Raw genomic sequence first — 24,382 nt, 5'->3', positions numbered from 1 at the left:
CTATCAAAAAAATAAATAAAAGCGAGGAAGGGAGGGGAAGGAGATTATCTATAACTACAACACTCTTCACCTACAAGATCATCTTGGACATTTCCTCAGACCTATATTATGCTATGATTAGAGCACAAGTAATCAATAAAGTTTAAAATCTCTGTTCTCATAACACTGACTGACTACATGTATGGAAGTGTAACTGAGTATTCACACTGTTCTCACAAACCTATGGTATTCTTCTGTATATTACATTACAACAAAAAGAATTATTCCAACACAAAATTTAGCAATGCTTCTACTCAGAAGAGACCAAATAATTTTATACATATGGAGACAAAGTAAGGAAAAAATTGAAACAGCATTCCAAAGATCCAAGTACAGCACAGGGAGCGCATAGTAGAAAGTTATGTAAAATTAGTTTAGTTTACATACCTGTTCTAGGTTTATGTGAAGAACGCTGTATAAATACTCCATGACCCTAAAGATAAGCATATTAATTATTAACATTGTATATCCCACAAATGCATTAAATCAACTACAAGCAGCAACTACTTAACTGTTCCTAAATATTAAACCAATATAAACTCCTTACATCTGTGGAAGCGAGGAAGGCATTTGACTTTTACGTTCTGTCACCAATTCCTTTTCTCAAAAAGGGGTAATTATCACAGATACTTTTGCTTTCAAATCACAGATATGGGGACCAATATCTAAGATGGTCTATCGGAATGCCTTTCCAAGCAAGCACGATGAAATAGGAAAATATCTATAAACCAAAAGAGCTGATGTTGAGGAGTCTACTTTCACATTACACACTTTTCAGGGGGTTTTACTTTGCACTCATTCAGGTCTAGTCCCATAGACTGGGCACCTATTAGAGGTTGATGCACATTACATATATTCCTGAAGGCAACTTTTAGTTGAGTTTCAACCCACATGAAGCCTACCAGCACACTCCAAGACCTCTCCACAACATAAGCCAAAACACGGTACCTGGGGACAACTGGTATATTTGCCTCAGAAGTGTTCTCTTGATTCAAACTAAAATGCTAACTAGACACATCCAACATGGACCTAGATAGCAAAATGATTTCTACGTACCTACTCACTCTGAATAGAAGCTTTTTCTTCCATTACTGATAATGTTCCACTCAATGCTTATCATCATCATCTCATATCTTTTATGTCCTGTGAATTCCCCTTGCTCTTTCCTCCTTTCCATTTTCCCAAGAAAAATATACCCCTACTATTCTTCATTCTGCCACATGCTTCTGCAGCTCTACCAACTGTTCTCAGGGAAAAACAAGCAAACTTAAAGTCTGCAGTACTTTGCACTACCAAATGACAAACCATTTGGATCAAACCTTTTTAATTAACGTTTCACATAGTCTAAAAGCATGTATCAGATTACAAAGTTTAGCCAAAAAATTGCAACTAGAGTTGTAACACAATGGTTTAGTTGCACTCATATGAGAAAAATGCTTACCTACACATCCATTAACTGAAAAAATATACCCATAAATTAAAAATCTTCACAGCCACACATAATTATTAATAGTTTAAACAATATACTAGATTATACTAGCAGAGCATTCTTGTAGAAAATTGATCAGTCAAACTTAGGTATTGGACAGTAACACAATATCCAAGAATATCTCCAGAAAACATTTTTAAGATAACATACGTTTCCAAAATATTAAATTAATTTTAATGGCATGTGCATATATATAAAAATAAATATATATCAAAATAAGTAGAGTAAATAAAAGTGGTTGATTTATTGTTATTTACTTCACAGCACTGCACTGTACCAACAGTCCTTTAATGAGTTTTAAAAGTAGTACTCCATATCAGCCACTCAGAATAAAGAGTAATTAAACAACTTTGTTCCACTTTACAGAGCCCTACAAACTCTACTGTTTTAATAAAAATTACGCACGTGGCTTTTAATAAATAGTAAGTATTTTGTCTGTTTATATAGCTGTACTATCATTCCAAAGAAACTAAAAGTTATTTCTGGATATGACTGGAAAAAGACATATGAAGACAAACTAAGTAAGAAAAATGTCTTCAAGCAAGTGTTTCTTTTAAAGAGCTTTATTCTTGCAGTGGCAGACGTTATGCAAATACCAATATGCTGTGCAATGACAACTTATTAACTTGACTAAAGGTGGTGATAAGCAACCAGGTGACCTCACCAAAAGTAGCATTCCTAAACTGCTACAACTTTACATGTAAATTGAAGCTTATTCTCAAAAACAAATTATTCTATTATCAACATATTTAACAAAATTGGACACACCCTAACAAAGGCAGAAAAAATTATTTCAAAATCAGTTCACCTTGAAGGATCACTGCAAATGTTTCATTCACTCAGCAGCATGGATTTCACTACATTATAGAAAGAACTATACTTGACACACCAAGCCCAAGTGGTGTTTCTACCAAAGCGGACTTGAAAACCCAGATTAAGCACATGCAGAGAATCAAGGGCTTTACTCCCCCACTGCACACACATAACGTTAAAGGCTAAGATGTCTACATCTTATGCTACCACAAATGTTTAAGTGCTTCATTCTGTCCACAGCACACACAAATCTTTACTGATATAAACAATTTCCCATGAGACTCGCTACTCGGTCTGCATCAGTCCCTAGTATGGATAAAATTCTACTAATAATAAGGTCATTTTACCAATGCTATATATTTCTTCATGAGAAGAGGAATTGTAGGCCAGTCAGTTTGTATTTGGCAACAACACTTAGGATAAATAACCTATAACTCCAAATAGCAAAAAGATGCAGCTAACACACTGTGTTTTAAGACTCCTTAAGCATAACAAAAAGGGGGAAATAAAAGCTGAGGAAAGTATCCTTGGAAATACTAAAACAAAAGAATGCTACGTTTTATCCAATAAAATCAACAGCTAAGGTGAACAGAGGCATTACTGGACTCAAAAAAAACCAGAAAAAATATAAAAGGTGACAAGAACAAAGAACATACAAAGACTATACAGTTAATTTGCAGTCTTGAACTTACATGAACTTCTGAACACTTTGTGATTAAGCAACCGAATATACATGCAACCTTGAGGTATACCATCCCAAACACAGCCCGGACACACAGCCAACAGGTTAGTAAAACTGTGCTAACAGCATCTATATACATCACTATCTAGTTTTACTTATCTCTTGCAAGAGAATTATTTACAGTGGTATACTGTATCTTTGCATCAGTTGAAGTTCATCAAGACTAGTAATCAGTCTATAGACCTAAGTATAAACCCCACGGGATCACTTTGGAAGTCTTTCATCTACTTCCAAACCTACTTACCAGTTCACAGCAAGATTTATCACCAGCATAAAAAGCCAAGGCTGCAGATTCAGATTCAGATATGGGCTCAGCCATCGTGCATAACACTGGGGGAAAAAAATGATGATAAGAACCACGTGGGGGGGGGAGAAGTAATGTATTTACAGGATGGAAAACGATCACAACATGAAACTACGATGTGCGATAGTTTCACAGAAGATAAGTATTCGTATTTTTACGTGACACAGCTGATCTTAAGTAAGCTAAAGCGCTAGATAATCGCTCAAGTTAAAAACTAGCTCAACTGACTAACAACTCCAGCAGCCCTGTCAGTCCGCGGTCCCTAGCAGCGCTCCTACACCCTCACGCCGAAGAGGCAGGAAGGCAAAGGGCAGCTGCCACCAGCCAGGAAGGGGGCAGCAACCAAGCCGCACCGGCCGCGTCCAAATCCAGCAGATTTAAGCGCCCCGCACGCCAGCCCCACGGAGGCCTCCCCCTCCCCAGGCCACCCGCCCCCTCCTCCCAGCTCGCCCGGCAGCTCCGCCGCTCGCCCCCCGCCGCGCGGAGCCCGGCCGCCTCGCCGCCACCGCCCGGCCCCGGAAGGAGCGCGGCTCTCACCAGCGACGTGTCGCAGCCGGACGGAGCCGCGGCCACCGCCCCGCCCGGCGGCAGCGGCAACGGCCCCGCCGCAGAGGGGCTCTCCGAGGTCTGCCGGGGCCGCAGCGCGGGACCCTGCCCCAGGCGGGCCGGGCCGGGCCGGGGGTTACCCTCCCCGGGGCTCCGGGAAACGGAGGCGGGGTGTAACAAGACTGGCACCGCGCGGGGGGAGCAGAGAAAGAGGGGGGCGAGAAAGCGCCTGCCACTCACCGCCCCCGCCACGGCCAGCTCGAGCCCAGCCGCCGTCGCCGCCACCGTCGCCACCACCGGGCCCACGGCTGGCCCCGCCCCCCGCACGTGCCAGCCCGCTCACCAGCCCCGGCCCCGCTATTGGCCGGCTGCCTCCTGACGTCAAGGGAGAAAGCCAACGCTAGGCAAGGAGCCGCTGCGGTCTTCGCCAGCCGCGCGCTCGTAGTTTCTGCGCATGCGCCTGCTTCCCGGCGCTCGCAGAGGGCGAGGAAGCGTGAGGCGCTCTTTCTCCCACTGCGCTTGCGCGAGATGTAACGCGCCTCCACCGGGACGCGCAGTGACCGGGAGCAGGGTGGGCAGGTCGGTGCCTCTCTTCCTGTTGCCCTTAAGGGCGCCCTGGGTGTGGTTCCCCTTCCTGGAGACCTCGAAAGGAAGAAGGCGCGATGGCCTAGCCGGCCGAGGCAGGCGGTAGGGGAAAGAAGGAAGGGCTGCGAGAGAAACGGGGTTGGCAGCGCCGCGGCTGCTGCCCGTCCGTTGGGGCGGGGGCTGCGGGTCCTGCCGGGCTTGTGTATGCGCACCGGGCTGCCGGCGCGCGCGGGGCGGGGGAGCGAGGCGAGCGGTAGCGGTGGTTAGTGTGTGGTGCGTCATGTCTACGTGTGGGGTGAATAAATGATTTGTGCTGCCTTGCTCCCCCCAGTAGCGTGTAATTCATGGCGAAACGTACCAAGAAGCCTGTGGGTAATACTTCTTTTCTTTTCCCCCCGAAGTTAAAGGGAAGAGGCCAGCATGGTTGAAAACTCTCCAGCCCCATTGCCAGAAAGAGCAATATATGGATTTGCTCTTTTTCTAGGATCGTGGTTTGGCTTTAGTAAGTATGCTGTGTAGTGAATAATTCACTGAAAAGTGTTGCTGTGCTTAGGAGAAAAATGTAGTTCCAGTAAGACCCATTTAAAAGGGTTACAATTACAGTTACTTGCCAGATCCATGAGACAGTACAAAAATCTAGCATTACCTTTTGTGGTCCTTTCATGTTTTGTCTGGCTTTAATACTATTACGGGATCAAATGCTTATTTAAAAAAATTCTCTGCATTCTGATTTTAGTAACTTTTTTACTTGAATTGCATATACTGTTGCTATTCTGCAACCACTGTAGATGGTAGCTGTACAACATCCCCACCCCACCCTCAACTGCTAAAACCCCGGATATTTAAGGTTAATGGATATTTGGTTAACAGCAATGGAAAATGACTAGAATCATATCAGCTTTTCTCTGCTGATGAAACAGATGCTTTAGCATTTCACTGGGGATATGTTATGTGCCCACACAGGACTAAGATAGCCTAGAGAGGGGGAATTAAATGAGAACATCTTTTCAGCAAACAAAAAGGTACTGCAAATAGATTGTAGTTGAACAATAAAGTAAGATTCTTACGTGTCTTTCACGTTTTTTGGAGGTAAGTGGCAGTGCAACTAAGTTAGCTTCCATTTTTCCCAGTTTTCTACAGAGCAAGCTGCTGCCGTTCCAGATCTTGTGTCACTGTTTGGCTAGTAAACTGTTCATCTTGGTTTTTGTTAAAACTTACTCTGCATTTATTGTTAGGGAGAAAAACTTTCAATATTGGTTATGTTAACTTGAAAATCATTATTAAAATTGCCAAGAGACAGAAAATATTTTCAGCAGTTATTTTTTTTCTGAATTCAGTTCTTCCATCCAAGCGCTACAGTTCTACCAACTCTTCTTTTAGTTATATGACCCACTGTATGATCACTTTGTAATTTAATATTCTCTGTATGCGGAGTCATTTGGCATGCTTTTGCTGAATCTTTTTGTTGTGTAGTTCCAAGGCATTGCACAAAATTTTTGTTTGCCTACATAGGGAATCAAAAACTAAATGTTGAAGTAAATACAAAAGTGGTAGCATTTAATCAGCTACAAAACATTGTCCCCATACTGGGCAGGTTTTGTGTATGAGTGGTGTATTCTGCCATGTCATGGTAGAGCTACTTTGGTTTACATTGTGTAAAAGCGAAATACTATCACGGTATGTTTCAGTATGGAAGTATTGCTCTAAAACCGAAGAAGTTTCAAACAGTATCAGTTGCACTGTTAATGATTTTTTTTTTTTTAATTCTTTTGTGCAGTTCTGTATCTTATCTGGGCATATGTTCCTGAGACTTGGCTGTTCTCATTGGGACTAACATACTGGCCTCAAAAGTAAGTTCAAATAAACTCTTAAGCCTGAATGTATATGTGTTTATAACACCCTGAATTAATTTTAAATAGCAAATAGAGAAACTATACATGTATCTTTTTAAATGGTGGCCTTCCATTTAATCCATTTTTCCTTGATGATAAAGGGCTGCTGTTTTTGTGAAGCATTATTTTATAACAATAAATAATTACTATAAGAAAAAATACTGTGTAATGAAAGAAATTCATTACGGTAAATTATGAAATTTTGTCTTAACCAAGTTTGCCAGTGGAAATACAGTAAATTTTAAATTGTATATAAAAACTAAAAACCCTCTATAAGGAATTTGTTTATAACAGGCTGGTTACAGTGACTCTAGTAGTCGTCATGGGAGGAACCACAGTCCACACTTAGTGGTAGTGTTTCTTTTCATCTTAGCTTAAGTTTGCGCTGGATACAGTAACAGCCAGTATGTTAAAACTGTTATGTCATTAGACACTTTGTTATTATGATATGTAAATTTTAAAATTTTATTTTTCAGGTACTGGGCAGTTGCTTTGCCTGCATATCTACTAGTTACTATAGGAATAGGCTATATATTACTTTTTGGTATTAACATGATGAGTACAGCTCCACTCAACTCCACACATACTATTACAGGTAATGTTATTGTTATTTTTGGAGGATTTTCATACATACATACATACATACATACATACACATATATATATATATATATATGTAAGTTTAAATAATATGACTCATTTTAAGCCCTTAATTTTTCAGCCGAGTTAAATAAGAAAGGAGTTCCTGGGAATACTTATGTACTGGAGTGAAAAGATATTCATGAGCTCGACTCTTTCATCTTTATTATTTTATGGCAGTAGTTTCCAACTAATAAAGTGTAGTTTGTTAGTAAAACAGGCACCATGAGAGAAAAGGAACATAAGCACATGAAGTTCTCCTAGTCATATACCATATGTCACAAACAAGTGAGGAGTAGAATAAGGAAGAAGGGCATGAGTACAAGGCAATGGCAGATGAAGTAAGGTGTGCAGGAGTCAGACTGGTGTGCTGAGGATGCTGCAGTACTGAGGCCTTATTAGATATAGGTCAGTAATGCATTATCTCAAAAAAATTGTTTTTCAGTTTTTCTTTTGACTTTCTCATAGTCTGTCTTTCTCCCAAGCAGCCCAGTTCTAGGCATTCAAAATATTCTCCAGACAGCAGCATCTTTTTCCACGTGGTGTTCTATTTGCAGATAGCCTTTAAAAAAAAAAAAAAAAAAAAAAAGCTTGCCTAGGAACCAAGGAAGTTAACTATTGCTAAGGGAGTAGACTACTGAAATTGCATTGTTTTAACAAACTACAAGTATAGTATTAGATTATAGTGAACAACAAAGGAAAAAAGTCAGTCAAGGCCCTAGTTCAAATGCTTTACTCCCCAACGCTTCTGCCAAAAGCTGTAGTTTAGTCCTCCATGTGCTCTTGGCTGCTCACTCACATTCTCATGTCTTCTCACTTGGTGCTAGGCCAAGACTTTGTGTGGCTGTATGACAGATGGGATGGGGGAACTACTCTGGTTGAAAAAGAGCTGTTTTTGTCAGCTTTTTTTTTTTTTTTCAGAGGGATCAAGTTCCCCAATTGTGTTCAACATGCAATTTGGAAAATGTTTATGCTGATACAGGGCAGGGAGCTGTGTGGTAATGGCAAAAAGGAACCAACATAAAGGAGGATGGACTACATCTTGCAGTGGAAATCCTAGTATAAATTGTTCAAACAACAGCCTGAGCAATTGGGGAGGGGAGGGGGGTTGGCTTTGTTTGTTTGTTTTTCCATACATGTTTGATATTCTGTATGACAGTAACTACCAAGTGGAGTACCAGATAGCAATTCCAGCAGGAGGGCAGGGTTAATTTCTTCAGTGACTTTCTTGTTGTGTTTCTGAACTACCATCTAATACTTCAGCAAGATGGAGAGCTTTTAGCAACGCTTACAGTAGCTAAATGTGTAGAATGTTGCATTATGTAGCATTTCTTTAAAGAAAAAAGTATCTTTAATATGCAGAACATATTTATTGTTTTTCTTGTAGATAAGTATGCAAAAAAGCAACAACAGAAGAAATTTCAAGAAGAAGCAATTCCTGCATTGAGGGATGTTTCCATCAGTGAAGTAAACAGAATGTTTTTCCTTCCTGAAAAAGGCATCTGCAATAGCAGTTAATTTTATTTAAGGTCTGTCTGAATAAAGTATTAGTAGCAACATTACAGAAATTGAACAGAGAATTAAAACCTATCCCTGCAAAGTGAAGAAATTTTCTGCTAGTATAACAAAACATTTTTTCTGAATTTCTATCTTGAATTTATATAAACATTTGATTGTTGAAATGGCTCAGTTTTGTTATGCATGGGCCTTAATAATCTGTTTTGGTCTGAAAATAATGCTACATTAATTTAATTTAACCATTTTTGTGATTTAAAAGAAATGATCTGTTACTTGCAGGCTGCTGCTATATTTTTCCCTCTCAATGTAAAAGAAAAAGAATTTGAGCCTAATTCAATACTGTTTTTCACTGAATTCAGGGAGAGCAAATGTGCTCTGTTAGACTAATGCCTGAGGCTCTTGAATCTCTCTCCTGTTGTTTTTGTTTTACTTTGGTTTACAAGTCACATTAAACTGAAGTATTTCCATCTTAAATACACAGTTTGCATTTGTAAATATTAATAAAATATAGTTATTTTTACTTGTTTAAAGTTAACAATTTTTCTGTGGTTCTGTAATATTTGTCTTGGATCAAGGTATGTAGAGGTAGATTTTCTTTACGCTCAGCAATCTATATTTATTTTCTACAAACTGGTTAGACTTATTAAAATACCAAGATTACTGGAAACAAGGAATATGAGTTGTGAAGACTTTCTGCAACAAGTCCTAAAATGACTTTTTTTTAATGTTCATCCTTAAAAATACAGAAAACTATTACCAGAATCAAAGAATCTAGTAATTCAAAGAAATGCCTGTAAATACAGGAACCCACAGGTCCTTCTTACTATGGTCTAGATTAGAGCACAAAGCGTATCTGCTTGTTTCAGCAATGGTTTGAATATTTCTTAAACAGTGAGTTTTGTTCTCATGTAGGCACTAATGAGGAGACAGACAATACATATTTGTTTTCTTCTGAGAGTCAAAAATCTGATTATTACTGTTTTTAAAGTATTTATCTTCAGTAGTCAAGATTATTCTTTTTGTTTGGAAAGACCAGTAAATAAAGCCTTATGATGGTTTGTTAGGTCTGCAAGCCAAATTCTGACCATCAGAGAATTTAATTATAGAAATCACCATTTCATTAAAAGAATATAGAGCTTTCTGAAAATTTATGTATGAAGGCTCTTATGCCTTCAGAAATCAGTCAAAACAGCCATGAGTGTGCGTGGGAAATTTTATGACCTGGTCACAACCAATCAGTCTGGTATAACTATGAAAGTTGGTGTTCCTTGGTCCTCTAATAGTTTGTTACTTTTCCCACCTTTATCTAAAGAAAAAAGAAAAGCATGCTAAGTCTTATGGGTATGAAGAGAAAAATACCTTCTTAACTAAGCAAAAAAAGCTGTTTGGGATTTCACTTTGAAATAGTAAATTTCAGGTGCGTAGTTGTTTGGGGGCATTTCTTGAGAATATTAGTACGTATGCCTAATGACTGTAAATTAGTACCATGTTTATTTGCTTGATAGTTTTGGGCTGGAGGGGGGTGTGTGCATGTATGCTTTGTCTTTCAGCTTGTCCCCAGTTGCTGTCATTGTCCCCCCCTCCTTCTGTTTTTGCCCTTCTGTTTATTTCAACTTGTGCACTTGCACACCCGTATACAGGGTCAATTCAAGATTTTATGATCAACAGACATGGAGATGTATTTACTCTTTTGTCAGATGTCTAATTACTTTGTAAACACTGAAGTATTGACTGCAGAGTCATCTTTTCTTGTATAATTTCTGGCTGTGTTCTATGTTCCTTTTGATTTCTGAGAGAGCAATTTCTTTTTTAATTCTAAATCGGCAACTGGCATCATTTAGTGCAAGGATTAATTTAGTCCCCGGGTAAGAATACCCAGATCTCTTCAGGATAAAGAAAAGCTGCTGGAAAATGCCCTCAGGTCCTCAAAGCACACAAATTAAAGGACTGTAAACCTTGGATAAAGATTCTGTCAGTGATGAATCTGCTATTTCATTTGACTGCTGACCTCACAATTATGGGAAAACTAACAGAGGCACCTCTGTGAATAGACAAACTGGGGCCATTTGTTTAAGTAAAACTTGCAGGCATGAAACTCAATCTTTGCTTTTCTATCACTGTCATGTGACAGTGCTTCAAAGACACTGTAGTGACCTTTTCTTCAACTTGGGTAATGTTTGACACTTCAGAAGTTGCCTCTGTCATCAAAATAAAGCTAGGTAACATTTACAGTGTATGTCCTTTAATAAATATGTTTTTCTAGGGGATTGCAGGTGTTTGGGACCCATCATTTCATAGTCTTGCATATAGCTGTGATTAAGCAAAAGATAAACAACTCTACCACTCTAGCAAAGAGAAAAGGAAAGATTCTCCCATTTGTAAAGATGCAGCATCCTTTTAGCTGTAGATACTTAGTAGGTTTTATGTAGATTTTGCCTTAGAGATTATTCCAAAACAATCTGAAATGACTGCAGTGTGTTGCTGGTACCCCCTTTTTTTAGAAAACATACCCATTTAATGATTTTAGGTATCAGATATCCATTCTTCTCAGAGTTTGACCTGGATAGAGCTAAAAAATTTGCCCCTATTTTCATCCTTAGAGCTTATTCGTGGCATATTGTTTTAGCACAAACAGTAGTAATCAGTAGAGTTAGACCAACTGCTTTATTCCTGTTGAAGCAAGCTAAATGATTAAACGTTAGCCATGCTTTTGTATGTAACTTCTCGAATTTTTATGCAGTTTTTAGTGTAGTGGATATTGATGGTGCTTTACACATCTTGGCATAAAGAAACTTCATTTTGTAAGATAAGTTGCCCAAATATGGTAAATGAATGAATGCGTCAACATGTTATAAAAAAATATCAGAGGTGCGTTGCTTCAAATAAAAAGGTTGTATGCCAATGAAGGTAATAAGGCAGTTACCAAATTTGACTGTGTAGTGACGATAGAGATCAAGTCTCTCTCCTTTCTGTCTTAGCTGTAAAGAGAAGGGTAGCAGTGATGCAGTTTGTGATGTTGAGTTGATGAATGAAGTTGAACTGAGAAAAAGAAACTCTGGGAGTAGAGAGTCATGCAAATAATTGAAAATGGAAGCTCTTTTGGTTTCTGGTCTTTTGTTGCATTGCACTGTATTGAGTGCCATGAGTTTCGAGGCTTCAGGGCAAGTGCATAGTGTATGCATATGAAGTAGCAGAAGAGCAAGATTTTCTTTGTACCCAGACAATTTCATTTTTATTTTAAATATTTCATTATTGCAAGTATTTGGCCACTGTCATTGAGATAAGGGGAACCTATAGCAGAAGAGGAAAATGATGGAGTAAAATATGCAAGCAAGTATTACAAAACGCTAGCACAATTTTGTATTTGTGTTTACTGTTCCTACAGATAGGGTGACCAGCACAGGAAATGGAAAGAAAAAGAAACATGGAATCTCAAATTTTATTTCAGTGAATGACCACAGAAGTGATGTCCTTGCAGAAAACTGTACCAAGTGAAGAAACATGTTCTGACAGTAGTAGGACAGGAGAAGTCCTCCTCCTTGTAGGTAAACTTTTGTTGTTACAAGCAGGCCACACCTTAATTGCACCATACCTAAAGCATTCTAACATGTATAGACTATCTTAAAACTATTTTGAGCATAGCAGGGAATTCTCTCAATTTGATGCTCTTTAAAACAACTGTTGTTTATGATGTGGGAAGGGGAGAGTTGGCTAGAAAGTGAGTAACAACAAATTATACTACTCTAGACTTTGGAAAAAATTCAGGTATCAATAGCTACAATCAAAGACACTGTCATATAAATCAGAAAGCTCTAATATTTTTATCCTGTTCCTGCAGGCAGCATTTCTGTAAGGTTAGGAATTTACCCGAATTAAGAAGGCTCATACTGCTCACACTATGTGTGCCTGAAACTTCTCTGAGAGTAGGAGAAGGAAGGAAAATAAATGTATTCATTCCATAGTGTAGATCTCTTTCTGGAGTTAAGTGCAGATCTCTTTCTGGAGTTACGGTTGTTGATTTTGACTCCTTTATGCTAGTTGGGCAACAAACACTAAAAATGCTGCTCTGCCCCAAACGGCAAATAAAGGATACACAGGGAAAGACAGAGGTGATAAACTAATACTAACAGGTTTTGTAGTTCTTCTGAGTGGGCCTTAAGATGCTCTGAGTTAAATTAGACAAAGTTAGGCCTAAAAGATGTTAAGGGAAAAAGAATGGAGAGAAGTGATCATAGCCGTAGAAACAGTGAACTTTCCACCCCGACAAAACTTAAGTATGAGGTCAGAGTTAACTGTAGGGTAATCTAAACAGTGTTTGAGTCATCTTCCCCTTTCCCCTGTTCCCCTTACCTGGCCCAAGAGAGGATAGCAAATCAAGGTGTTGGATATATTCATTTGCTGTAGCTGTAGCAATTCAGTATTGCAAGTGTGATTAGAAACTATGAGAAGATCTCTGGCCTGATACAGTGTTTTTCTAATACTTAATTCATGTTCATACTGAAGTTCTCACCTACAGGTACAATGACAGGCTCAATATTAAAGTTATTTTAAGAAAGACTTTTTGAATCCTTGGTTTCTTTACAAGGCAGTTCTTATGAACTTCTATTTCATTTGTGGGTATAAATGATAAAGTATTTCTGGCTTACAATCAGAATAGTTAATACATGACTTCTGTGTGAATACCTTTGGTTGCATAATGTACCTTTTCCATTGGCACTTTAGTCTGAGTGTTTAAAATGCTTGATGCAAAGTCCTGCTTGCTTGTATACTGTTACGTTTTTGGTCAGCTCTAGAACAACTGAGATTAATGGGGTTTTTTTTTAATCTCTCCCTTGGTTCATGAATTGAGCTGTGTTATGAGGAGGAGGTTTTGGAAACATTTAGTTTTGTTCTGCCAGTGTCCTTAAAGAAAGATCGACAAAGTAAATTTGGTTGGTATGCTGTGCAATATACATGATCAACTTAAATTTCAGCCTGTTGCTATAAGGAGCTGATAGATTAATCCAATTTGGAAATCGTGATTTTATGGAGTGTAATTTACTTCAGAAATGTTTCAGTGAACTTGATGGATTTTTTCTCTAGAGCTCATAAAAATGCCATTGTGAAGACTGCCTTTTTTTAGATGTGGCAGTTTAATTCTTTCCTCCCTGCCACTGTTGTTATCCTCTCAGTATAAATGTAGTTTAGAAAAAAAAATCATTCCTATGTTATTTTTCATGTAATTCAAATAATTAGTGGATCATGTTTAGAAAGGACACTTAACAAAATCATGCCAGAGGTGTGCTTCCGTTGAATATATTTATCCTTTAAGAGCTTGTCATTGCAACAGAGCTTGCAAGTAGAATTTAAGACCATTTTATGAACACATTTTGACTTTTAACAGGAATAAATACAGTAGAAGCATAAACTCTGTTGACATTGTGTAGTTAATCTCTCCAGCATTCTGCCAGTACCAGTGGAACAACAATTTGTCTTTCAGTGTCATAATTTTAGATAAAATGAAATAGAAACAGAAAGGCTAAGGTAGCATTTGCTGGAAACATTACAGTTGTTGAACAAGAACGGAAGTTCTGTGGAACAGAGATCCTGAACTAACATTTAATTTAATCTGGTCTTGTCTTTGAAGTAGTAAGCTCATGATAAACTCATTAAGTGGGGTGCTTTGTTGTCTTTTTCCTGCAAATGATGAATGATTCTAAGGTTACTCAAGACTTCCCTAGGTCAAACCACAGATAAAGTAACAAACCAGAACTGAAAACTGAAAGTTAACTGCAGTTAAATAACAGAGATGCTATAATTAGTTCACTTGTAGCCTTCTTCTAATTATTAATGAACTGGTAAGGGGTCACAATGCATATTTTATTTAAGTGTGCTTATTTGCACATGATAACTTCTGGTCATCCAAGGTGTTTAGGATGAAATAGTCCTAGCTGTTGATACTAATCCCTCCAGCTCAAAACATCATCTTACAGGAGGATCAGTCTGGACTGCAACTGAGGTGGCCTCCATTTATTTCTTGTGGACCTATGAAGAGCTGTTTCTCATTTATCCTGCAACAACAGTAACATCAGTGCTTGCTGAACATATATGACCACAAGCATCCACTGGTCTCATCTGGTATTTTTCTAAAGGATAAACATAGCACACTGCTGGGCTTCTGCAGGGCAGGCAGAGAAGCTATGAAGGAGGAAGTAAGAGACAGCAGTCTTGATAGAAAGGTAAGGATCAGCAAGGAGGAACCTGCAGAGTGTTTCTGTTACTCAGTGATTCATTACATGGTGACATCATCTATGTGAAGCAAATGGCTCAAGTGTAACAAGTTTGCTGGGGAACACCATACTGTGTGGAGACTGTCAGGTAACTACGAAGTTACAGAGACATTTTTACAGAGGAGGCAGATGTTTCCCTCCAGATTCCAGTAAACCTCAATGGAGACCTGAGCAATTCAGCAATAACCAGATTGACCTAGTGGTTTCTGTCACATCACAGGGAAAAATTAGAGTACAAGTGCCCAAAGAGATGTCTTAAAAGGTGAGAAGAAGCCCTGCTAGAGCTTCTTGCAAGGCAGAAGTTATGCTTAATGTACAGTAATTTGACCATTGTATGAAATATGTCATTAACACTGACCTGTTAAGTGATCTTGGATGCTCTTTTATTTAAATGTGCTACAGATTGAGTATGATGAAGCTAGAATATATATATATATGTTTTTTAAGATACCTGGTGAGAGAAGTGAGGGACCTGTTATATGTCTGCATGTTAGTTCCCTGTATTGGGAAGGGAAGAGGAGGAGATGATGAGTGAGTGATATATGAAACAGCTGAATTTTCATGTGTCACACCAGGGCTTACAGATTGAACTAATTCGTTTGATTCCATATATTATAGGATGTTATCTCATTGTGTAAATTTAATTACCAGATCAGTTTTCAAGTTTGTAAATGGAGTTTCAAAAACATCCTCCATTCTAATATATTGGTTCATTTGAAATCCTAATTTGCCAGATTTACAATTTAGAACACTATCACTTTGTCTAATTGCATTGTACTAAGAGAAGGATCTGACGCACACATTAAGTGGCTCTTACAACTATCTCACCTTATCTACACTACCGAAAGTTCTGTAGATAAGGTTAAGAATCTTGGATTCTGCCTTTGCCTTGTCTCCAGAGAAAGTATATCAGTTTTGGTTAGAAATAAGAAAATTGAAGCATAGTAATTCTGAAACATAGTGTGGCCAAAAAGCTAATCCTTGAGCTAATTGAAAAATACTGGCATAGCAACACAAATCCTGGCAAACTCTCTGAGCATATACAATTTATGCAAACAGCAGTTTGCTTTAAGCAAAACAGATTTTACCAATTCTCTGAATAAAATAAATTACACTGAAAAAGCAGGTTTTGGCTAGCTGACTGTGTTGGAATATAATATGTGTGTCTAAACTGTACGTAACAGTAAAGTTGCTTGTGAAAATTAGTAACTTAAGTCACCCTGAACATCAGTTTAAAAAGAATTTCAAGGTAATAAGATACACATCCAAACAACACCAGGTAGGAATCAACAGTACATCAATTAAACTAAAATCATAGATTTCAGCACACTAAACTGTAGAAATAAGATTTGAATATTGTGATTAGGACAAAAACAAAGGTAGAATTTAATGCATGTTTTAATGTGTCATTTAATTGTAGTTTTTAATCAAGATTTACATTTTTTTCTGATTGAGAAAGGCACTTTTCTGATTAGAGGAGGAAAGTCTGGTAATAATGGAATGACAGGACCCCAGATAACATCACAAGACATTTAGAACTTGTCTCTGCAGGGGGTTATACTGGAATCTCTGTTGAAATGGATCTGGTTAATTTGGCATATAGCATTCATACCAGAGTAAGTGTACCCCATAGAGCTAATAAGCAATAGGCTTTACACTTTAAACCATTCTTTAATTTTTAGAAATTTTGTGTTTCAAAACTTTCAGGTTTTTCTGGGGTTGTACATTATAGCATGTACATAATCAATCATAATCATTTTTGTTTTAACAGGACTGCAATGTAAAAGGATAGTCACTAAATACAGTGCTCTTAATGTTCTTAATCCAAGTGTCACTTAAACCAACTCAATTTAAAATACTATAATCTTTTGTTAAGCTTCAGGGTTTAAAAGTTTCTCAGAAAGGCAAAAGGATTTCCTCTTTGTTTCCAGTTACACTGACTCATTCTTCCTGGCAAGACGGTTATAAACAGGTTTCATATGCACTTTGATGTGTTTTTTCACTCAGTTAGATGTTTGTCCATACGTGTGTTACAGTTCCTTTTTTGTCTCTTGCTTTTTTTGTTCATGTATTTGTCCAAGGCTGACTGCTGTTTGTCGTTAGGCTTAACTGATCTCTTCTTCATCCTCCTCAGAGTCAATGTCATCATTGTAGAAGTGAATTGTAGCCTGCACTGGAAAACTAGCCAGAACCTTCTCTCCGATGTTACTAAGAAACTTTTGGGATTTGGACCTGGGCAAATAAAGTCTAATAAGAAAACATGTTTTAAAAGAAAAACTATGTGAATCTTTCGCAACCAACCTAGCTTGAGTATTATAATCTATTTTCTCCTTTCTTTGTAAACAAAAAAATCCTGGGGTCTTTGACATCTCTTACAATAAAACTTGCTAACCAAAAAGTACTGTTGATTTTCAGTTACCTCAGTTGCTCTGGGCATATCACATACTGGATTTATCCAAGGTTTCTCCCTGAGAATGTGTTGCCATGGCAATGACATGTGGTTGAATTTTTTTTTTTTTTTTAGCACCATGCAGAATGCAGGTGTCCATTCCAGTTGTGGGAAGCTTGGGGAACATCCTGGAATTGTGGAAGCCCTCCTGACACTGAACTGAGACTGCAGTGGGTTGCCTATGGCATTGAGGTTGATATTAATGATTTTTGTGTCTTCAAGTAGAGGAGGAGGTATACACTGAGAGCGGCTTATTTCAAAATTTGTATTGTTTTGCACTGAAATTTTAAACCTACTGTCTCAATTTACATTTCAGGTTTTCACCTGCTTTCCCACTAAAGCAAAACTTAAGGGGTCATGCTATTTGTATACATATGTATGTGTTTTTGTGTGCGTGTGTCTTCCTCTTGTTTCCACTTTGGCCAGTCTTCAGTTAAATTTGACAGAGGGACAAAGGTCAAACAAAGTTTAAGCTTCTACAACTTATGTAAAAGCAGATGCTTGTAAAGAGGAGGGATATTCCATTAGTTTTCCCCCCAAAATAGAAAGTCTGCATCAGGAGTTTGTACATCATTAAGCCGTAAAGAATCCAACTGGGGGTGAAAATTCTTATGAATTCCCCCACCATAAGAAAAGTTTAACTAGAGTTCAGTCTTTATTCAAGAGCAAATTTAAGCAACCTCAAGGTACAGGTCTGTAGCAAGTCATATTCCATTAGCAGCTACTCATGTTAATTATCTGGGTATTGTAGGCTTGGTGTCATATTAATAAATGTAAGCATAAATTAGATCAGGCAGGATAACGCCGAGTTTAAGATGACTTCTTTCGTATTTTCAGTATTAGTATATTGCTTCAGCTTCTGTTTAGCTTGAGCATCCTTCTTTGTGGAAGGATAAAAATCTATGAAGTTTGGTGAGTAGCTGAACTGCATCACTGAAAAGACATACTCCAGAGATGAACTTATATTTTTCCATAGAAGGAATATGACTTTTGGGGGAAAGTTTCACTTTTCCTGTATCAAATGATAAGATTTATCTCACCTCACTGGATGTTGAAAACCCAGGGCTCCTTTTGGTCTAAAATTTCGTAGTTGACCATCCTGTTCTGACTGCAAAGAGACATATTTATCATTTAAAATAGGATATAAATTAAGATTTCACTATTTTCTTGTACAGATAACTGTAAAATTCTGTAGTAGTGTTGCTTTGTTTGATGTGCTGCACACAAAATCAGGAGACAGCTATCATCTGATATTTCTGTTCCATAGCTTAGAACAAGATTTCATTTTCCCTGTTGTTATAAACTTGACTTTACATAAAATAGGGAGATTTAATTTTGCTGTACTAAAGTTTTTGTTGAACAGAATCTAGAAACTGTCCACTCTCCTACAAACAGACAAAGATGACTTTTGCCACTGTCAGAGCAATTCATCGAGGCTAAAGGCTGTTCACAGTGCTTTTTTCTGCGGAAGCAGGCTTCAGCGTGGATGTTCTGGTGGGCAACAAAAGGCCCTTTGGCTACAGATTGAGCAAGAGGTCTTGAATTGTCTCTCTATTTTTTATGCTGTCCCTTTTCTCTCATACCTGCATGTTTGTCTTTCAGGCAAAATGTTTTGTTTTCAAGCTGTTATTTTTTTTTCTCTTTTAAATCAGGAGACTCATTTACTTTGTTTCCACAGTACCTAGCAAAATGGACTTCTCATCTTGCAGAACATTGTAGATGTCATTATAGCATGTATGTTAAATAATTAACACTATATGTTATTTTCCTCTTTTCACATTTGCAATAAAATTGTCTTCTTTATTTTATTGACTTATATTTTTATGCTCTTCCCTTTGGAATACATTTTTTAAAAATGATAATATTAATTAAATACATATACATGTGTGCCATATGGATTACATTTTTCTTTTCAGACTATAATACAGTATTTCTGAAGAAATTCTGATAAAGCCAACTAATTGCAAATCTGATTCAGTTGTTTGTGTGTGGCAGAAAATGTTCAGGGTTAATCCAAATTGTACTGAATTATATATACTTCAGAAAATAACTTCAATATAAATTTTTGTTCATGGCCTTTTTCTTCTGTTATAAATAATGGCACATTTACAAGTAGGAAAAACATTACTTTTTTAATGAGAAGTGTATCATTAGGTAACTATAGACTATATTAGAACACATTTTGGGGAACAGAACTTAAATTGTTCCTTTAAATTTGTTACCACTACTTTTATTTTTTAGTGCTTTTTTCTGCATCTTTCACTCTCTCATGGTAGATTTTTATATGCAGATTACTGAACCTTATTTTAATTACAAAAACAGAGAATACTGTCTTTTTTGTTTGCTTCACTTTCCAGTGCTTAGAATGTCTACTGATCTGCAAAGCACTGGCATTTGCACACACATCTTGCAGAAAATAGAAGTATTTGACATGCAACTAGCAAAAACATTGTGCCCACCCCACCTTTGAAGCTCCCCTCCTGGAAACCTCAGTAGCTCTGCTGAAGAAGACTCCTCTTGCCTTCTGCAGCTGTGGAATGTTGCTACGCATTAGCAAGTATCTTTTCCCACTTACACACTACACAAAGTATCCAAGCATCTTTCCTCAAATGTTACGCCCCTGTTAAAAAGGGCAAGAAAAGTGTTTCCGTCCTTTAACTCTCATTAGGTCCCAAGCTACAGAGGTATCTAGGAGGCTGCAGGCATGTGGATGGGCTGTAAAACTCATAATCACTGGGCCTTTCAAAGGCATTTTTCAGAAATACCCATTTTTATATTGAGTTTTCTGTTGATTTCATAGCTGTTTTAGCTATAGCAATATCCCTTCCAAAATCAAGCAGTACAATTGTAATAAAAAGGTATGTTTTTTTAAATCCCATCTTAAAGTCGTTTTCACTCAAAACAACATCACAGATGGACCAGGCCTGAAAATTTCAAACTCTGGATATTCTTACTATTTTTGTAATTAAGCAAGTAAAAACTGATGTTAAAATGAGGGTATACTGGAGAGTTGTCTTAGTCAGCAGTGCTTTCTGCAGCTCTTTAACAATTGATAATAATTCTATATCTGATACAAAATTAGAGGTACTCTTTTAAACATTATCACGTATAGAACAAAATGTAATTTGAAACATTTTTTAACACCAAAGAAATACTTTAAAGAACAAATGAACAGAAAGGAAAACTAATCCTCACTTCCTCTGTTCAAATAGTTAGAATTTCTGCACCTGTTTTCTATGATGATTATTTTATCCCGAATTTATTCTCACCATTCTTTGATTCTCTGTCATTTTATCAGCTCTTGCTGTGAGTATCCAGGGCCTCCATAAAGCAGGGCTGCTGAAAGATTAACATAGAATAACACTCCCATAGTTAATTCTCTGCAGTGATTTCCATACAATGCACTTCCTTTTGTTACATTCTTTTGAAATAATGTGATTTTTTTTCTTTTCAACACATTTTGATTTGGTAAATCTGATTTTTATGGCAAAATTATTCTGTCTTCTGTTTAGACAAAGTAGACAATCACTTGCACATTTTCCACTCTGGTAGTATTTCCCTTCTCAATTCATGGGACTGTAACTTCTAATGATTAATTAATATTGAAATCTTTTTTGCTTATACAGCACTGCTAAAAAATAAAAAATAATCTTCCCTGTCTGACAGTATTTCTAATTGAAGAAGATTACATATGGTCATTGTGTGGCTGATTATTTATTGATTAAGCAACTCCAGTGTTAAACTAACATGGGTAATCTGACCTAATCAGTTTAAGAGTGCATATACAATGGTAGATGCTGTATCTACCTTTTGTTAAGACAATTTCAGAGTGGGGGTTACAATTGTACTTGCCATTTTTAATAGAGGTTATCTTCTCTGCTGCTGGGTAAAAGATCCATACAGTAGGGAAAGAAGAATAATGCTTTCAGATGGACAACGTAATGTGATTAAAAAAAAAGCAGTTATTGCAATCTTACTTATAACTGGAGCTGAATGCAAATTAAGTTCTGAAATATTTGACTGAAAAGGATAAAATATTGGCAAAACAAAATATCAGTTCAAAGTGAAATGTTTTCAGAAATGTATTTTGCCTTTTTTTTGAAGTAAAAATTTGTTTTTTATTGTCTATTCAGTGTCAAAATCATTACATTCAAAGTATACTTAAAGTCTGAGCTTCTTAGTAGTCTTTCAAGAGACTATATGCTTACTGCACAAACTGATTTATTGCTCATGTTATGATTCAGCAGGTAGTATTATTATTTTAAAATTATTTTAAAAATTCACTGATGTCTGTAGATAGATATATTCTCTCTCCTTGGACTGGATCCCTGCTTTTAAGGGAGTCTTCTTGTTTCCAGTTCATAGTATTTCTGCTGGAGTTTTCAAAGGATGGCTGGTGAAAAAAGTTCTCTCCCTGTAATCTGTCTTACCTCTGTAGCTGCTCTCTTGGATGGAGCAAATGCAGCTGGGTGTCTCTGGAGCAATGACAGATGTCGTCCACTGTAGCCTGGAGCAAGGCATCTGCAGCTGCACCCTCCATAGTACTTGATGGTCTAAAGCCTGCTGTTCCTGTGGCAGGCTGCGTGCTTGCCTTGGCCTTTCAGCTCCTCCTTTATCTCAGCTCCCAAAGAATATTTACCTAAAACAAACAAGGCCTCAGGTAAAAGGAGAGAAGTGTCCTTAATGAGTTTTGATACGGGTTCGGTTCTCACGTGGTTAGACTGCCCTGGGGAGGGTAATTCTAGAGAAACAGAGGCTTTTTGTTAAGTTTCCTTAGCAAATCACATTGAGAACAATCCATGTCTTTTATCTTTCTGTCGCTGCTTTACAAAATCCGCATTTGTTCCATATGAAATATATGATGTGAATACTCTTTTTGTGTGTCTTGGGAAAACCCTCAGCATCTGATCAGATCCTATCTGATCACTGAAAAGGAAAGAATATGATTCTGAACAGAAATCCTAAAAAAGCATAATGGAGACTTATAGAGAACTTTAAATGTAAAATAAAAAATTGAAATTACAGAAGTCTCTTCCATTTTCCAACTTTTAAAAAGATACCAAAATTCAAAGAAAGTAAGAGGATTTAAAGAAAGACTCTGTGACTTCCTTAAGGCTATAGCATTGTTCCTTTAATTTGATTCCTAGTTGATGGATGGGGAAGAAAACTCATGCCAAGGAAGATTACTCCATCTAGCAAAGCATGATGGTTATGAATGCCACTGCTTTGAGGAATCTTTTATTTCACAATAGGCAATTTAAGCCTACAAAGACTAAATAGAAACAGACTTCTTCCAGGCTTTCTTCCTACTTCTTCCATTTGTACCATGCATTACTCGTAGCCTGTTACATTGCACAAGAGCAATTTGTTATCTGGTTGGTGACATTATCTGATTTTCATTGTTGTTCATTGCTACAGTTCACTTGTTTCCCTTATTTCTTGATCACTACAGGGATGTGAGAGGTTTATAAGAACTTAATGTTGAATTCTTTTCCCACTGATGTTGTTTACTCATTGACATCAAAGGGAACAGATTGAGCTCCCAAGTATAATTGGTTTATCCTGGGAACTTTTTTCCCAGAGAAAGAAAAATAATTCTATTTACTGAATCAGGAATGACCATTGATTATTTGGTATGAATTAGGTCTTTTCTAGCTGACTGAGCTGAAGAAACCATCAAAACAGGCAGTTTGAGAAGATTTAACTAAGATAGGGAAGACTCTCTGTGGGAACCATGTTCGTCCTCTGTAAGCTTCTGTGGCACTTTTAAAAATTACAGTACAGCTGGAGGTAGCACATATCCAGTTAGCAAGAAGGGAATGGACTCACAGATAGATAAAGATATATACTGGATATATTCTTTTGAGAGAAAACATTTTTCCCTAAAAGTACATCTTTGAGAAGTGAAGTTACTAAAACTGTGAAAGGAAAAGATCTTCTGTATTAGAAGATATTGTATAGCTTTTCACATATGTGATATTTTTGTGCCTCTTACTGATTTTGCTTAAAATTAAATGTCTTTCTTCCAACTGCTGGAGAGGAGTTTAGCTCAGATTTGAAAGTCAAACTGATTTTCTTACATTGATGCAAGTTGTACAGTTGTGTTAGCTACCCAGCACTTGTAAGACTGCTAAAAATCATAGCATTGCAGAAGTTCTCATGTTTTTGAAGTAATCTTTAGTAAAATATTCTAGAAGTAGATTTATTGAGGTTCAATTTTTACATTTTTTCCTGTTCTTTAAAACATCTGTGCTTGCTTCGACAAACAGCCACAGTTTAAATTTTAAGACCAAAGCCACTAAGTGCTGTTCTGGGAAGGGCTGAGAATATAGAATAGAGGACTTGCAGTCTAAATCTGCTCCTCCCCTCTCCCCACATTCAAATACTGTGTAATATTGTAAGTACATAAATACTCAAAAGAGTCAGTATATGCATGGTCTCTATAAATTAGAATATAGAAGAAAGAATTAGAATTATTAGAATGAAGAAGAGAGTGAATAATATTCAAATAAGCTATGTATTAAATAGACAGAATGGGTCCTAAAAAAAATGGCAAACTTCTTAAGTAACCTAAACTGTGATTAAATATCTTGCTGAATCACAGCCTTAAATACACATAAATAATTACATTAGCTCAGTTTCATTTAGGTCTCATTTAACTTGATAGTTGAAAGGGAAGTGTGCATTACACAACTGATGTGTATGGTCCTGATATTGCAATCAGATCCATATGTGCGGATAACTGATTTACAACCCTAGACAGAATCTGCCAACATTGATATTAGTGCAGGAATGAAGCCTAAACTACTAGCATATAGCTCTCAGGAAGATGAGAGCTACCTCGTCTTTATCTTTCAATAAAGCTCTGCAAGATCATATTTATTATAAAATTATTGGAAATATAAATTTGTTAATAAAGCTGTAATATAATTGAATGCAGCTGCATATAACATTGTAGAAAAAATTTAAGTTAATATTTATTGTACTAATTAAGTGAAGCACACATCTTTAACTGGCATTTTCATGGCAATCATTAGCTAAACTCAGGTTGCAGAAGTGTGGAAAATGGTTTATTCTAGTAGAATATCAGGAGCTGT

General features: G+C 37.2%; 3 protein-coding genes across 17 annotated transcripts in view; 1 reads left to right on the top strand and 2 right to left on the bottom strand.

The window, feature by feature from the left end:
- The window catches only part of TTC3 (tetratricopeptide repeat domain 3), a 91,038-nt gene extending 86,748 nt beyond the window's left edge, over window positions 1-4,290 (bottom strand). For 6 of the 7 annotated variants that reach the window (XR_010392620.1, XM_064524851.1, XM_026121518.2 and 3 more), the window contains exons 1-3: window positions 4,174-4,290; window positions 3,328-3,413; window positions 427-472 (exon numbers count right to left, since the gene is read on the bottom strand). Coding sequence is in view for 6 of the 7 variants with exons in the window: in XM_064524851.1 (XP_064380921.1) it covers window positions 427-472; window positions 3,328-3,402 (121 nt within the window). In the remaining variant the exon portion in view is untranslated. Of the gene's footprint in view, window positions 1-426; window positions 473-3,327; window positions 3,414-3,924; window positions 4,116-4,173 lie in introns of those variants that run through there. The other variant, XM_026121517.2, reaches the window with a different exon arrangement.
- A 90-nt stretch (window positions 4,291-4,380) lies between these two features.
- On the top strand, window positions 4,381-19,097 carry PIGP (phosphatidylinositol glycan anchor biosynthesis class P). 7 transcript variants are annotated; one of them, XR_010392628.1, is made up of 8 exons: window positions 4,385-4,620; window positions 4,920-5,020; window positions 6,296-6,368; window positions 6,887-7,005; window positions 8,437-8,578; window positions 11,953-12,108; window positions 14,540-14,785; window positions 17,361-19,097. XR_010392628.1 is itself a non-coding variant. In XM_064524889.1 (6 exons), exons 2-5 carry the CDS (start codon window positions 4,939-4,941, stop codon window positions 8,565-8,567), a joined length of 405 nt encoding a protein of 134 aa, XP_064380959.1. In that variant the 5' UTR covers window positions 4,385-4,620; window positions 4,920-4,938; the 3' UTR covers window positions 8,568-8,578; window positions 11,953-13,124. The 7 variants fall into 7 exon arrangements, 4 of the variants coding, with proteins under 4 accessions (XP_025977314.1, XP_025977313.1, XP_064380959.1 ...); XR_010392629.1 differs by lacking the exon at window positions 17,361-19,097 and adding an exon at window positions 16,971-17,098; XR_010392635.1 differs by lacking the exon at window positions 14,540-14,785.
- On the bottom strand, window positions 16,217-22,064 carry RIPPLY3 (ripply transcriptional repressor 3). Of its 3 annotated transcripts, none has more exons than XM_064524907.1 (4): window positions 21,716-22,064; window positions 20,555-20,621; window positions 18,326-18,393; window positions 16,217-17,083 (listed from the first exon to the last, which is right to left on the bottom strand). In XM_064524907.1, the coding sequence occupies exons 1-4, from the start codon at window positions 21,823-21,825 to the stop codon at window positions 16,942-16,944; spliced, it is 387 nt and encodes a 128-aa protein (XP_064380977.1). In that variant the 5' UTR covers window positions 21,826-22,064; the 3' UTR covers window positions 16,217-16,941. The 3 variants fall into 3 exon arrangements, with proteins under 3 accessions (XP_064380977.1, XP_025977315.1, XP_025977316.1); XM_026121530.2 differs by having other exon boundaries at window positions 20,555-20,624; window positions 21,716-22,052; XM_026121531.2 differs by having other exon boundaries at window positions 16,217-17,068; window positions 20,555-20,624; window positions 21,716-22,048.
- Between the last annotated feature and the right edge of the window lie 2,318 nt (window positions 22,065-24,382).

The sequence above is a fragment of the Dromaius novaehollandiae genome, chromosome 1 (assembly GCF_036370855.1).
Source record: "Dromaius novaehollandiae isolate bDroNov1 chromosome 1, bDroNov1.hap1, whole genome shotgun sequence".
Classification (NCBI taxonomy): Eukaryota; Metazoa; Chordata; class Aves; order Casuariiformes; family Dromaiidae; genus Dromaius; species Dromaius novaehollandiae.
The sequence above is the reverse complement of the archived record's forward strand: the minus strand, read 5'-3'. Positions and strand labels throughout refer to the sequence as shown.

What these genes read in the sequence shown, in the direction of transcription:
- PIGP (XM_064524889.1), top strand. Translation starts at nt 4,939, where the DNA reads ATGGTTGAAAACTCTCCAGCCCCATTGCCAGAAAGAGCAATATATGGA. An exon ending in AGGATCGTGGTTTGGCTTTA is followed by an intron (nt 5,021 to 6,295) that starts GTAAGTATGCTG and finishes TCTTTTGTGCAG; the next exon opens with TTCTGTATCTTATCTGGGCA. An exon ending in CTCCACACATACTATTACAG is followed by an intron (nt 7,006 to 8,436) that starts GTAATGTTATTG and finishes TTTTTCTTGTAG; the next exon opens with ATAAGTATGCAAAAAAGCAA.
- RIPPLY3 (XM_026121530.2), bottom strand. Translation starts at nt 21,825, where the DNA reads ATGGAGGGTGCAGCTGCAGATGCCTTGCTCCAGGCTACAGTGGACGAC. An exon ending in CCAAGAGAGCAGCTACAGAG is followed by an intron (nt 20,625 to 21,715) that starts GTAAGACAGATT and finishes TTAATCTTTCAG; the next exon opens with CAGCCCTGCTTTATGGAGGC. An exon ending in GGTTTTCAACATCCAGTGAG is followed by an intron (nt 17,084 to 18,325) that starts GTGAGATAAATC and finishes TTTTCTTATTAG; the next exon opens with ACTTTATTTGCCCAGGTCCA.